General features: G+C 37.1%; 2 protein-coding genes across 3 annotated transcripts in view; one reads left to right on the top strand and one right to left on the bottom strand.

The window, feature by feature from the left end:
• Positions 1–12,444, bottom strand: part of Iav (transient receptor potential cation channel subfamily V iav) — a 34,706-nt gene extending 22,262 nt beyond the window's left edge. Inside the window, exons 1-4 of one of the 2 annotated variants that reach the window (XM_070305376.1) lie at positions 12,182–12,444; positions 7,067–8,300; positions 6,481–6,706; positions 356–471 (exon numbers count right to left, since the gene is read on the bottom strand). In XM_070305376.1, coding sequence (XP_070161477.1) covers positions 356–471; positions 6,481–6,706; positions 7,067–7,891 — 1,167 coding nt within the window. In that variant the 5' untranslated portion in view covers positions 7,892–8,300; positions 12,182–12,444. Of the gene's footprint in view, positions 1–355; positions 472–6,480; positions 6,707–7,066; positions 8,555–12,181 lie in introns of those variants that run through there. The other variant, XM_070305377.1, reaches the window with a different exon arrangement.
• A 1,905-nt stretch (positions 12,445–14,349) lies between these two features.
• Positions 14,350–15,068, top strand: part of LOC138938427 (icarapin-like) — a 29,102-nt gene continuing 28,383 nt past the window's right edge. The window contains exon 1 of the mRNA XM_070305378.1: positions 14,350–14,665. Coding sequence (XP_070161479.1) covers positions 14,599–14,665 — 67 coding nt within the window. The 5' untranslated portion in view covers positions 14,350–14,598. The remainder of the gene's footprint in view (positions 14,666–15,068) is intronic.

The raw sequence follows: 15,068 nt of genomic DNA, 5'->3' as shown, positions 1-15,068 counted from the left end.
AGATATATCTTAATTTCGAAATATTCCATAGAAATATTTCTTTCCCGATATGCTGCGCAATTAAAGTTATCTTTGGCGAGAGTACTACTATCTTATTTTTCAAGTCTATACTATTTCATCCTGAAACAATATACAAAGAAAAAAGAAATATTCGAAATGGCACTAAAAATTGAATTAATAAAAGATGAGACTTCTCAGTGCGCTACGTAAAGTCTGTCGTTACAAATAAAATCTCAGGTCATTGTGGCGAAGTCAAAGATAAAAGCGACGAGATGTTGGAAAACTTAGAAATATAGTAACGTCTTATAATTCAACGAGAAACGAGCATGGAACGCCATCACGTGGACGCACTTACTCGCGCAAAAGTCTTCCATTTTTCCTCAAGTAATCGCTGAATAATACCACCGTCCAGCATGTCCAAGTGCTCCTCCTTCGTACCGTTCAGAATGATAAATAGCGCGGAGTTCCAGTCTGAAATAGAAATTCGGAGAGAGCCATTTGCGGTTAATGGAACATCGCTTTAGGGTTTGCGCCGCGATAATTATGGGTTTTGCATTAGTGAACGTGCATATATAGCGTGCCATGTATACAGGTACAGGTGCGCCTTTTCGACATTCCTCTCCGTTGCCGCATCCGGCACGAAAGTTTCCCGCCGTAAGGGCGGAAATTTTCCGCCGCCGCTGTCGCCGTAAGATCAGAGGACAAAATTTCTGATGCTGTTAAGATTTCGTTCGAAAACGACCGCAATCACTGAAGAATGACACGACACGTAACCGAATAATGTTCGTATATATACTTGACGTACGACGATGAATTAAGCGATCCGTGGTAACATTCCGATAATTCCATTTTGTGAGATTGACATTTAAATATTTGAATTATCGATTTTTAAACATTTTATCGCGATCGATATAATACGTCTTTTCGTTCTATTGAATCGTATCGAATCGTGCATTATTAAGCGCAACGTTCATGTACGCGTTACTAGAACTTCTCAGATTGTATCGATCGTATGCATCTGTCGTCGCACTTTGCCCGGCTTTGGCACGAGCGCTAAAGTAATTGGAACTTGAAGGATTGTACCCTCGGGAGTCCTTAATTACCGCTCGATATGGGCGAAGGTGTACAAGGTAACTTGACCCGTCAAAAACAATGCTTTCCGGCATTGGAGATTGTCTGGTATTGCCATATATTATTTTAAGTTATGTCAGTATTTTTTCTGATATCCGTATTATATAATATTTCCTTTACGATATAAATTTTAGAGAATAAAAATAGTAAGCGAAAATAATTTAAATATAAGACAGAATTTTGAATTCCGATAACAAATACACGGCAGAAAATTTTGCACTGGCTGAGAGGCCAGTCTCGAATGATTATACATTTATAATTTCGAGGCTTAGCTTGTGGATTTCATGCAGACCGGTTGCGCGCGCGTTCGCATGCTAATACCAATATCTTCGATCATCCGGTCTTCAATTTTGCATGATGGCCACTGATCTCCGACTCCAAGCCGGCGAAGTTACTAACGCGTATCTGTTACCGCAGCACGTAATTATATCTGACTTTAGACTACGCGCAAAGCTGTATAGTTTTCCCCGAGTTTCCCTTAGAGTATATCCTCTTGGCTACTATCTAGTAACCTCGGCCGGACATTGAACCGCGAGCTTAAATAACAAAATACCACTTTGACATTCCATTTCCTCCGATCGGCAATAATTATTTTGGAGAATCGATCGCAAAATTAATTAGAATCTATCTCTTTGTAATAGATGACCTTTAAACTATATTTAATTGTGTATAGCACAAAAAAAAGAGACCCTTTGCCATAATAATAATAAAATTTAAATATTCAAATTAGAAATAAATTATTTATAAGTTATTTAAAATAAGGCAAAAGCGCTAAATCTCTTTAACAATGCAAAGTCTTAGAGAGTATGGCTTATTATAAATTCGATTCTACGCTGTTCGAAATAATTAAATTACATCCAATTACACATTTCTTCAATTACTTTGTAAAGAATATATTTATTGCCAGGATATATATATATATTTTTTTTTTTCTTCATCTATATAAGATAATTCTTCATTTTCTTCCTGCCTCTTTTTATAAAATTTGTTATCACTTAATTTCTAAAGCTCTCTATTATTACCATCGCGATTAAACCTGTGTTGGATATTCTCGAAATAGAATCAGCACCCTTCTACATTTCTCTCGGGTCGACAAGTCGATAGGTTCTGGTATCGAAGTTAAATAATAGAAGAGAAAGAAGCTGCGTGACAGGAGAAGCTCAACAGATAATTAAAATCGCATTGGTGTCTACCGGGTGTCGTCAAGTTCTGAAACAATTTTTCTAACGAAAATTTGATTTATGTTTATTTCACGTTTGATACTATAAAATTGAATAAATTAAGGACAAAAAATGTAAATAGCAAAAATTTCGCGTTTGTTTAATGTTAAAAAAGTTGGGCTATATCCTATGATAAAAATGTAATATAACATAATAAATTGCAGAAATAATAAAATATCGTCCAAAAGTATTTTTTTATATGAACTGATATAGAAAATATATCACTAAATTTTATCGCCTATACAAACGGAATATCCTATAGATAACTTATCGATACATTCGCGGAAATTTTTGGTGTATACGTACATATGAGTTCTAATATATCTAGTTAGTTCTAATATATCTATATATATCTAGTATCGTATCGTCTATAAATATAAATGCCGACAGATATAGTAAAACGAAGAAAATCGCTTCGTTAACATAATTTTCTATTCTTTCCATAATGCATAATGTAACCACATAATGCTGCTTTTGCTCGGGCAAAATATAATAAATAGTTCTTACAGACCAACATGAAACCAAAATGTTTTACATGTACAATTTTCCTTATAAAACGTAAAACATAAAGATTTATGCGAACTCATTTATCTAGCTGCCAAAAATTAAAAGATTTTAGAAATTTTACTAAGAAGCACAACAAATTTAATGTTAAGTTTCAGTATAATTTTAGAAAATAGAGAAACCATATTTTTTTTCTCTCGCATCATAGAAATTATTTTCAATGGTTAAGAAATTTTTATATAATGTGGATATTTTTTTAGGCGTATATATTTCTTCTCAATATTCTCGAATGTACGCGAAGAAATGTGAATTTCACTTCAATGTTCTTAAAAAAAATAAAATAAAATAAAATATTTTATATACAATCAGATAAAATATTATTGCCCCCGCACGAGCAATTTTCGCGGACTCGTTTGCATTCTAGAGCTATCGGATTTCTCTATGGCGTCGCTTACACGCGAAAAAAAGTCTGAAATAGGAATTTATACGACATGAAAGAGGGCAAGCGTCTTAACGATCGCGCATCAGAACCTGTCCCCGGCTAAGAATACTGTAAGCGTCTTAAAGTCTGGGTGTGACGTTGTGATGTTTACATGCGACAAACATTGTCGTAAGATTATTCGCAAGTTAATCGTGTTACACGTGAATTTGCATAAATATAGCATGTAAAAATGTGATGTAAAAATTCGGTTATTTCTATTTTAAAACTTTCGAACAATTTTGCGAAATATTATAAAGTATTTATACAATATTTATAAAATACAAATACTCACACATCACATTTATGTTCTTATTTCGATATCTACTTATTATTAGTGCGTATTTTTATGCGTGTCACAGAGAATTAATTCGTGGATGATCGTGTCATAAAAAAATGGCAGCACAAATTGCGCGCCGGAGTATCCCGGAATATTTTTTGCAACGTGATCTTTTTCTAGCGCAGATATGATAGCGGAAATTACACGAAAATAAAATTTCGCGTGAGCATTTCGCGCGCATACGACGCAAGCCCCGAATTAAAGCGGGAGAAAAACGTTGGTAGAGAAAACGTCGACGAGGGAAATGGCTTTCCCGCTGAAAGCTCGATCTTTGACCATCGCTATCGAGACTTTTTTGGCCACCAGCCTCTAACCCTTATTCTCCCGATTTCGTCCGTTCTTTATCTCCTCGTTCCCTAACTTTGATCTTGGTTTTGGAGTAATTAAACGCACCCGTAGAAGAGACTTGTCGAAAATTCGACTCGCCTCCCTATATAAAGCTATCTTCTCGCCGTCTCGTGGTTACTTTTCTTCATTCGGATACGCCCGTCGTCATCCTTTACAAGATCAGGCGTTTATGTCTTGATGAAAGTATGCCCTTCTCCCCCTTGCCACGAGGGAGGGGAGGAAGGATAAATAGGTGAGGACGGCGACCAGGAAGGAGAGAGATCGAAGGGATAATGGATTCCGAAACTAAATGAAACGCGAACACCCGCGGCTGCGTCGGGTCCGCAGCTAATCTCGAAACTTCGTTAAATGCTCGTAATTGCATCCTGCTACGACCCACCGCGATTTCAGGTATCCGCGTCGCGCTTCGCGGTATTCTTACTCGCGAATAACCCGGGAAAACCCGCGCCCACGAACGCATCCATTTCTCGGCAACGCTTTCCATGCTCAGCAGAGAACTTCGATACATTTTCACGCAAGTTTGATTGGAGATAGAGCTCTTAAAATACGAACGCAGCATGCAGCAACATGCAGAACTTTCTTCAGCCTTTGTTCTCTGCGGTTCATTGTTGAGAAATTTTAGTGACATGATAAACGCTCGAAAGTAAAATCAAATTGTATCACATCCTCGAATAGAATGCTTCCATGGGAATACCATCGCGATCGGTTTGCGCTCGAATGTCAATACGTATTCAGATCGACAATTTTTTATGAAATTAAAAATAAGATCAGTTATTTCGAAACGAATCAATTGAAGACATACTTTTGCGCCCGCACACATACGCGTGTTATAATATATATATTTTGTATTATATTTTATATTATATTATATTCATATCATATTTTATTTCTATAAATATTAAAGTTTAAAGAAAAATTAAATTTTTATATCTATGTGAATCACGACAAAAAATAATAAAAGAAATGACAAAATTTCGCAAAAGAAATCTTTTTGTTGAATGGTTTCTACATTATTTATGCTGATCGTTATTGACATTGTGACTTTTATAATATATTTAAAAAAAAAAAAATCAACCGGAAACACATGCAATAAAATTTAAAAATATACACATTTTTCGATTGTATAATTAAATCGTCGATATAAATCATCGACCTCAAATTATATCGCTGCAAATTGTATCACGCTTCCTAAAAATATTTCATTTATCTCGCTGGATTCCAATTAAATGAGAGAAATCGACTTCAATTCTAAATTACCGTCAAAATAGGAAAATAACGCTGGCGAAAGGGGCGACGATAACGAGCCAATATCAGGCAGTTTTTACTGGCGAGTGGCATCGTATGCAATGTCGCGAGAAGTTGCTGGCAGTATGGTTTACTATCCAGGTGCGACACACGTTCGACGTGTAAGAAAACTTTGTAAATTTTCTTTTTTTTCTCCTCTGAGAACTTTGCAATCTGATTTTGTTCTCGATTTTGCCCTCGTATCCAATTTTACGGGAGAAGATAGTCCCCTTCTTGTTCTCGCTGTATTAGTCCTCTTCCTCTCGTTCGCTACCTCCTCTATTCCTGTCGCCGACACTCACGTCACAATTTTTGCTCTATCCCGTCTTCTTCTTGTTGGGATGCTTTACATGGAGGACAAGCCGTATGTTGGAAACCGTGAGGACAATTTTACATAAGCACGTATGATATAGCGCAAAAGATCCAGCATGGAATAATTTATCGAATATTCCGAAAATTTCCCTAACAAAATACTTTATTCCTGCCTTAAAGTATATTGTAATATTCGAGATTGTGTATGTGAAAGCAAGAAAAGCGAATATGTAGAGTAGAATAAAATATAGTACTGACTTATTTTGCGTATCCGAGAACACATATAACCCTCTTTAAAATATATGTTACAATATAAAAAAAAAGAAAAAGAAATAACGAATAAAAAAAAATAAATACCAAAAATGTATAGTATCAAAAATAAAACAAATCAATAAACGATACTAAAAATCGAAAAACAAGAAAGATATTACGTAAACTCTTCTCGAGATTAAGAAAATCAAAAAAAGATTGCGTAAATCTAAAGAGAAATTTCTCTCCGCAAGGAATGCTATACCGAGTAAGAAAATTTTAATTCATTATTCACCATTTCTCTAGAGGTCTAGAGTAAATTAAAGTAAATTAAATTTTTGAAACATAAAAGAAACTGAAAGCGAAAAAGAAAAAAATAGACAAAGGAATGCTATATATTATAAAATGGATGAAAGAAGAGCAACGAGATGTGATGCAGCGTCACTACGATGCTAATACTACTATTCGGGAACATCTCGCTCTTGACTCGTCGCAATTAATTAGGGAACATGCGACAAAGTGAAGGCTCATTTGAAGGCGCACGATCCGGTGAACCGTGAATGACGATTCTCGTAGAATCGTCTCGGCGTAATACGATTAGCTTTACGACGTACTTGTTCTGCCGTCTGGTAGAAGCGTGTCGAGGGCATTGAGGGGATACGCCGAGCAGGTGATATTACTGTAACGCCAGAACTCCCGCGCGGACAGTTCCAGCATCTCACGGAAGACCTCGGCACGCCCAAGCTGGCAGGCGAGTGTCAACGGAGTCAGACCCGCAGCATTTACGATTCCATTGCGAGCGGGAAGCTTTGGATGCCGCAGAGCATAGCCGAACATATCCTGCGTCAAACAACGATTCTCTGTTCTCTATTCCGTTAGAATGATGAAAGTCAATTCTCGTGTTCGATTACTACGAGACAGAATCAAGATCAACGCGGACGACATGAATAAAATCAGAACAAAATGTAAATTTTTAAATTTATTAAGCAAATATAAAATTTTTGATGTAAATGCTCTAATATGCGTATAATAAACTCTTTAGGAAATGCGAATAATTATTGACAAATAATTATATTCAATTGGAAAATAAAAAAGGATGCTTTTCCAGGAATAATAAAATAACTAAAAGAATGATCTAATATGATACTGCCTTCTCAGATGTGATATAACAAATTTATTCTCTTTTCTTTTAATACGCACCAATTTATCGCCAACTACGACCATGTGCAAAATCATATTTCCGAAAGAATCTTGCTCGTCAGGATCCGCGCCGGAATCAAGCAGCAGATTATAGACGCTCTCGTTAGCGCAGCAGGCTGCCCAGGCAAGTGGATACTCGCCCAAATACGCGAGTCCCTCGTAATCGGTGTTTCTAGCGGGGTTCATCCTCTGCTGATCACGTGGTAGAAAGAAGCTACCGATAGCCCGCTGCGAGATAATCGCACCTGCATCGACCAGATCCTGCACGAGCTCGTTGTTGTTATAGGCGATCGCCAGATGAAGGGCGCTCGCGCCGAGATACTCCTCGCCCTCGACGACGTCGATGGCGAGTCGCGGGAAACACTTGAGCAATATACGAGCTATTCTGGTGTGTATTCGGGTGTCGCATATGATGAGAACATGCAGCAGGGCCTCGCCCAGCGAGCCTCTGTACTGCATCTGCCAGCAGGCCTCGTGATCGTTCCACTGCGCGAGTGGATCGAAGCGCGATAACGAAGCTTCGATCGGCAGCACGACCTGTTCGAGGTCGCGGAACTTCCAGCGCAGATACTCGGCGCGATTGATCACTTGACCCTTACCATCCGCATACATCAGGATGCCGAATTGCTCGCGCATCAATTTCTCCACTTCTGGCTGGCCGCCCTGATTGTACGCTTCGATAAGCTCGCCGCCCTTCTTGTAATTGACAAGCCGGTATAACAGGCACTGATCCTCGTTGCTTGCCTGGCTAATCACGCGATCGAGAATCGAGCCAGCGTTAACCTGGCTGCCGCGACCAACGCGACACGAGCAAACGCCACCCATTCAGACATATCCCTTCGCTGTCGATCGCGGAGAAAAGCGCGGAAAAGTGCGCGCTATCGCACCTTCGTCGTGTCCACGAAGCCGATTTTTTTCCCGTCTGTTTCGTCGGCTCCTTATCAGCCAACGTCGCTCGAACGAAAACCCACTCGAGTACCTCTAGACGTTCTCAAGGTCGGGCAGCGCGCCATTTCCGTCGCGATAAAGCCACTTCGCCGTATGGCTACTCACGACCGACTCCATTGATATAACACTCGAGATTCTCTTACCCCCGACGAGAGGCGGCATGGTACAAATGGAGAAAGGGAGAGAGAGAGAGGGTGCTGGTATATTCGCGCTATAGCAACCGGCCGATCCATAAGCGGTACCTGGTGCAAACGGACACGACAGGGTCACCACCGCCACTATTTCGCTACAGTGAAATTGGAAGCGTTTTTAAATGAGTTTATCAGAAGCGCGATGCTAAAAGATGAACACATGAAACGCCGATAATTCAGGATGAGCCGTTCGTTTAGCGTAATTCTAGACCGATCCGGTTCTCGCTCGATTTGACATATTGCCGAAGATCATGACTCACTCATAATTCGCCTGCTGACCTTAGCACACTTTCCTGCAACTGAATATATGCGCAAATGCTTATTTGAGGCCAGTCGCAAGGACGAGCGCATTTTCGCGTGTAGATAATAAAGATTAAAAATGTAAAGATCAAAAAAAAAAAAAAAAAAAAAGATACTCAAATAAAAATATATTTTTGAAAAATAAGATTATATAAAATTGTTTGCGCTACAAATGCAGAATCAAATTTTAATTAGGTAAAATAGTATGCAACTATAGATACATGGATGATATTCACTTCGATTATTTTGTGTTTTTATTAATTTAATCGAGATAAAAATATTAATTGCATTTTTTTTTTTACTATGCAATCGTTCGCGCTCAGATACGGTTTCGCGCTTCATTACGTCCATATTTATGATAGGAATGTTGAAATCAATTTCCCATCTCCCAAGTCCGTATAAAACAGTTACGCGTAACGTGCATCTGTGTTTAAAGTGCATTCGTATTTAACTGAAGCGCAACAAATATTCCATTCCCCTCGAATTGGGGCAGTGCAATAATACGTATATTGTTATATTGCCGGCATCTAAAATTAGTATCGCGTTAATATGTGTCGCAGAAAATATTCAACTGTCGAGGGATTATGGTAGCTCGCATTTAAATGCGCTATCAACTCCAGCAAATTATAAAATTATATATTCGTCGTTTAAGAACAAATATTCCTCTTCGTATAATTGCGAGAAATCGAATGATACCACGCATTGTAATGCAATAAAATTCTACGTATGGCGCATATTTCATGACAGATCACCATTGTCCTCGTTTGACGAATATAGTATATATATAGTCAATGTATTATACGCTACGGTCATGCGCTATTGTAAATTGATGCCCCGTCATTCTCCGAATAACTGCGAAAAAAAAAACGGACATTTTCAATCCGACGTTTCACCGACGAGCGCCGCCGGATGGATCGAGCAGACGTGTGTTGGTGCAATAGCCAACGGATGCAGAATTGCATGTATTACAATCTGATTCATATGCGCGAGGAATAAGTGCCTAAATGGACACTTTGCGAGCGCGGACATTTAACGCTTTCACAATTGAAGAATCTGGGCAAAAGTGCCTGAAGGCGGTAAATCGTATTCTTGCGAAAGTTAAATTAATCTCATGAGTCTGTTTTATATGTCCATGCGCTGTCAATTTATCATTAATACTTAAAAAACTTTTTGTCAAAATAGAATACAATTTTTTTATCGCGTAATCGTCAAGCTGTATTTAAAATCAAAAATGTTAAAATAATATTTCGCAAAAAACATTTAAAACGTTCTTGGATATTTTTTACGCTACTATTATTGTTTCATTTTTTATAAATGTTCTCGTTTTTATTCTCCTAAAAATATTTGTTAAACAAAAAAAGATTTTTTTTTTCTTTTTTTGTTTTATTATATCGATAAAATTCGCGTTCCTAGATTAAAATATTTTTGAAAATGTTGTTAAACCATGCGCTTTCATTCACCAGCTCTTTCAATTAATACATTGTTTATGCAATTCGATATGCAAACTCACTTTTTCTCCGTTCGTTGCGGAACGACCGCAACAATACCGTGAGTTTGCCCAACGTGATAAACTTCCAAATTTACACAGGCACGGTGGAATCTAGGGAAAGAGATAACGTTTGATATTCGTGTGACGTCGTAATATATACAATAAAATGTATTTCCACAAACTGTCACGCGTTTGACAACCGCGAGGGACTTCGTAATATGTTCAATATCTATATATACGAATATGAATGAGAGGATTATTGTCGAACGTTGGTTTGAATCGACACGAAGTTACAGTCACGTAATTTATTCACGGATCGGTATATGCTATTGTATTTAACATGAACCGGTTTTTTTCTTGATAAAGAAAAACGAGTTTCTTCAATGCCATTTTAGCTAGTTTCGATATTATTACATGTAAATTCGACATGATCCGATATGAAATTTAAATCGTCAGATATAAAGACAAAAGACATATTGTACATACAAGTCACTATCAACAAGAATTAGAATATTAGATGCGTCATTATTGTTATCTATACCGTACACGGCGAATGGAAATACACCTATATATATGGTCAAAGCAATTATGATATTTTCTACCATGGATGAGTCACATATGCGTCGCACGATGATCTTGACAGTACCTTATTATCTCGACAGGAGATACATATATTTGTCACTGATTCATGCGCCGATGTTTACGCGCCGTACGTGCACGGAAAGTTAATGACTTTAAGAGAACAAATATGACGAAAGATAACATTATGAAATTAATAACGTTTAAATATGACTTTAGATTACGTATGGGCACTGTCATCGAGCAAAAATATATTTCGTCAAGTGTAACTATACAGTAATTTCTCATTTCTCTTTTTTCACTTTTGTAACAAACAATATATAAACAATTTCTGTGTTTTTATTATATCGTAGAACATACTTTTATATATTTTATATTTCGTACTTTTCTATTTTATATTTCTTCTTAACGATAATTCATATATCGGTATTATTTTCTTTGGCTGCACGAGAACTTTTGTATATTACCCTTAATCGAGCAAGCTCAAGCTTTTCAAAGGACAATTGCAATCTAATCACAGAATGTTTGCGGTTAACGAGCTAATGCGTTTGTCAAATTATGTGCACGTGGTAGATTATGCGCGGAGAAAAGATCTTGACAGAAAAATTTCCGTTATTTTTTTTTAAAGTCATTAGAACCGTTGTCATCCTGTAAAAATACGCCAGCGATGAATTATATATAATTTTATGCACAGACAGATCATAGTTTTAGATTATAAGTAAGCATATCAGTATACTTTACAAATATTTTAAAGACAAAAAGACGAAGAATTCTACTCACTTGATTTATGTAATAAATTATAATTCTTAGAAATGTATAACGTAAATGCATAAAAAGAAAGATACAATAAGACAATAAAATTAGTTAAAAATAGCTTAATGATGTGATCAAAACAATCGCGTGTGTCACTGCAAGCATCAAGAATAAGCTTCTTTTAATTACCTACGGCGTCGATATAAAAATAATTAAATCTGCTGATAAACAATAATTTAAAAATGTTTTTAATTAGCATGTAAAAATATATGACTGAAGAATATATAAAAAAAAGAAAGATATAGAAAAAATATAAAAACATCTCAGTATAGTGTTATATCTTTTATTTTTGTTCTTTCGTAAAAGTTGATGGGAAGATTTTAACAAGATTCAGTTTTGATTTAACGAGCGACGAATAGCAACACAATGACATATTATTTCTTCCTTGATCACATTAGTCTACTGCATATATGGTACATATTTATCGAGACGTAAAATTATAAAATTATAAAAAAAAATATGAGAACAACATGTACATTAACAGCAAACTAACGTGATTCCCTATTGTATTTTCAGATAATCGAGAAACTTCTGGCATTACATTTTCGTTATTCCCGACGATGTCTTTTTCACGTTAAGACATCGAAAAATGTCGATGCGGAAAATTTCTAGCTGCTTCTACAATAAAATTTAGGAGTTTAATACTCGAGAATTCGTTCGAGATAGAGAATTGAATGCGGTATTTAAATTATGCATGCCGACTACCGATTATATCGGTAAGAGTCGACGACAATGACGACAACGAAAGCAGTCGCCTTCGCCCGCGGACCTTTCCCCCCGTCCCTCCTATTATACAGGCTCTTCCGTATCATAAATTATAGCGGCTGGTACACTCGGGACCGGAAGGATTCACAGGAAGCGGGCCACGAAACCGAAAACAACAGCGTGATCCACATTGCAATCGACCCGTGAAATGCATTTTCGCGAAATTACCAGCGGCTTGTGAACGAACACGATGCGATCCGAAAATTCGTCCCAAAATCCCGACTACATCGGACATATGCAATTACTTTTAATCAAACTGTCTGTTGTTCGCAGGCCACCGTGTGTCGGTGCGGTTACTGAACGCACGACTTAACGGCGTATTCGATCCTGGATCTCTCTTTCTCCATATCTCTTTCGTTATTAACTTATCGCACATTCGCATACATTTTGTGACCTTTCTGTGACTAATCGCATCGGCGAAACAATAGGTGACGCAGTCATATACCGCGAACCGTGGACGCGGTATATTTCATTCGATGACGCAATGCAAAATAAGTTGCGGTTAAAAAATTGTTCCTTAGGTATTCCATTATACGTAAATATGGATAGAACATATCGTTAAATAAAAAAGTTAAGACTGCCAAGAATCAATTCTCAAGAAATCTGAATCAAAGGATAGAAAAACTGATTAGATTGAATAGATTGCGCAATGATGAATTTGATCAAAAGTTTTTTTGTTCGATATATAATTTAACATTCTAAAAAATATAATTATTTTTCTTCTTTTTCTGAAAAGAAATTAAATTAATTCGATAAGTTCGATATTTGACAAGCTGAGATTTTTTATGCTCTGACAACTATCTAAGTTCAACAAGCTAAGCCAAAACTTGTCTTCTGAGCTAATTCTGAATCATAATTTTATTGACATGGTTACATAAATTTACAGCACCGACATATTAGATTATTGACAAGATGATTGCGTAAAATAAGCTGTTTTATTATATAATTATCATTTTTTTCAACTCTTATGAAATAAAGCGAAAATTATAGGTATAATAATAAAACAAGTTGGAAATTTCTTTTCGATACTTTTTAATGCAGATTTTTATAAAATATTCATATATTTGTATGATTATTTTAATTACGTTTTTCGTATACATTTATATATTATATATATATATATATATTTTGAGAAAAAATTATAAAGAAAATGGATTTTTTGTAAAAACAATCATTTAAATAATGAGTTAAAAGAGAGTAATCATTTGGAATAATATGTTATCTTGCGGTTGCAAGAGCAGCGAGGATTTCTCGTGTTTCAGGGTTAAAGCATCTCATCAGACAAGTCCCGCCTATTTCCAAAGTTTCTTATGTAGCGGATTTCTTACGCAGAAGTACGCAAACATACTAGCGATACACCGACGCGTGTGCGCGTGTACACACGAACATGTGCGAGATGCACGATAATTATCGTGTTCCGCTGCAGTAGTTGGCCCGTCACCGCGCGCGTGATTTCCATAATAATAATAATGACACCCGCATACACACAGGCACACGCTCATACGCGTATCACCCCCGATTGCGCCAAGTGTGCGTATGATAATCTAAGGTTTCTCTGTGCCACCTCTTCTCCTTTCCCCTGCTGACCTATATTTTCGCCAAGATTATAAAATCTTTCAATATACATATATATATATATATATATCGATTTGCGTTCTGAAAATATTACTCGCGCCATTTATCTTTCCTCATTTTTCTCGAAAAGTCTCGTAAATATCCTCGAATGCAAACTGAAGTCGACGACGGGCGCGATAATGCTCATAGCGTTTTTATTCGGAATAGCAGTATTACTCATCGTCATGTGCGTCTTGACTTTTATTTGCGTTAAAATTATCAATAAACACGACGCTGAAAGTATAGGGAAAAAGATACTTGACGAAAAATACGACAAAATTTCGTGACGGTACGCGACGGAATTGTTCACTGACTCATCCAATCACATAAAAAAAATGAAAACATGGTTGTTAATGCAAATGATGCGATATATTTAGGCGTCGGCGGCGAGACAGAATTATAGGAAGATAATATTGAGGAAAAACTGCGAAACGTGATTCATAGCTATCACATGCCGCGCCCCGCCATACTCACGCAGTCACGTGTCACGTGCTGTTTCGCGCCACACTTGCTGTCACTTGCTGCCACGCCGCGCCACGGTCTTGAGTCGCGTCACGTGATCGGCTGTCGACGCGTATTCTGGCCCGACCGTGATCGGGGATCGTATATAGCCGGCAAAAGTCGTGGGGCAAAGCGTCGCTGTTTTCCACGGTCCGGTTCGACGAGTAACCTTGATCCTTTCGCGAGTTGTACGTGACAGGCGTCGTCGACATCGTCGTTCGCCGAGTCTACTGGATTGTGAACCGGTTAGTGTCGATCGAAGCATCATCGAGGCAACAACAAGCGAGATCCCTAGCAAGTATCCGAATTGTCAGAGTTCCTTGTGCGACAAGATGAAGACGTTCGTTCACGTTGCCTTTGTTGCCGCGTGCCTTATCGCGTGCGCGCACGCTCTTCCAAGTAAGTAACACTTTCTTTTAACTCTCGTTTCTTTTTTGTAAGACCGTGCACTTCGAATCTCACGGATACGGTAAAGTTCCGCGGTACACGATTGTTCTGGAAATTTTCATTTTAAATATGTATAAAATTGCCGTGGTATTACGATGATAGCGATAATTATTCGCGAAATGCATTATATAAAATTTTGCGTTGTTTTTCTACAACCTAATCAATTTTTAAATCTAAATCCATTTTTTAACATAAATTATGTATAGAATGTAATTCTTCAATTTTAATTTCCATAGAAATCTAAACCTAAATCTATTTTTTAACATAAATTATGTGTAGAATGTGTAATTCTTCAATTTTAATTTCCATAGAAATCTATGGAAATTATTACGTGTATGTTTTGTATTTGTATCTT

Source organism: Polyergus mexicanus, unplaced genomic scaffold, assembly GCF_030449975.1.
Source record: "Polyergus mexicanus isolate NDT 795.1 unplaced genomic scaffold, iyPolMexi1.0 SCAF_12, whole genome shotgun sequence".
Lineage (NCBI taxonomy): Eukaryota > Metazoa > Arthropoda > Insecta > Hymenoptera > Formicidae > Polyergus > Polyergus mexicanus.
This window is presented reverse-complemented; position numbering and strand designations above follow the sequence as displayed.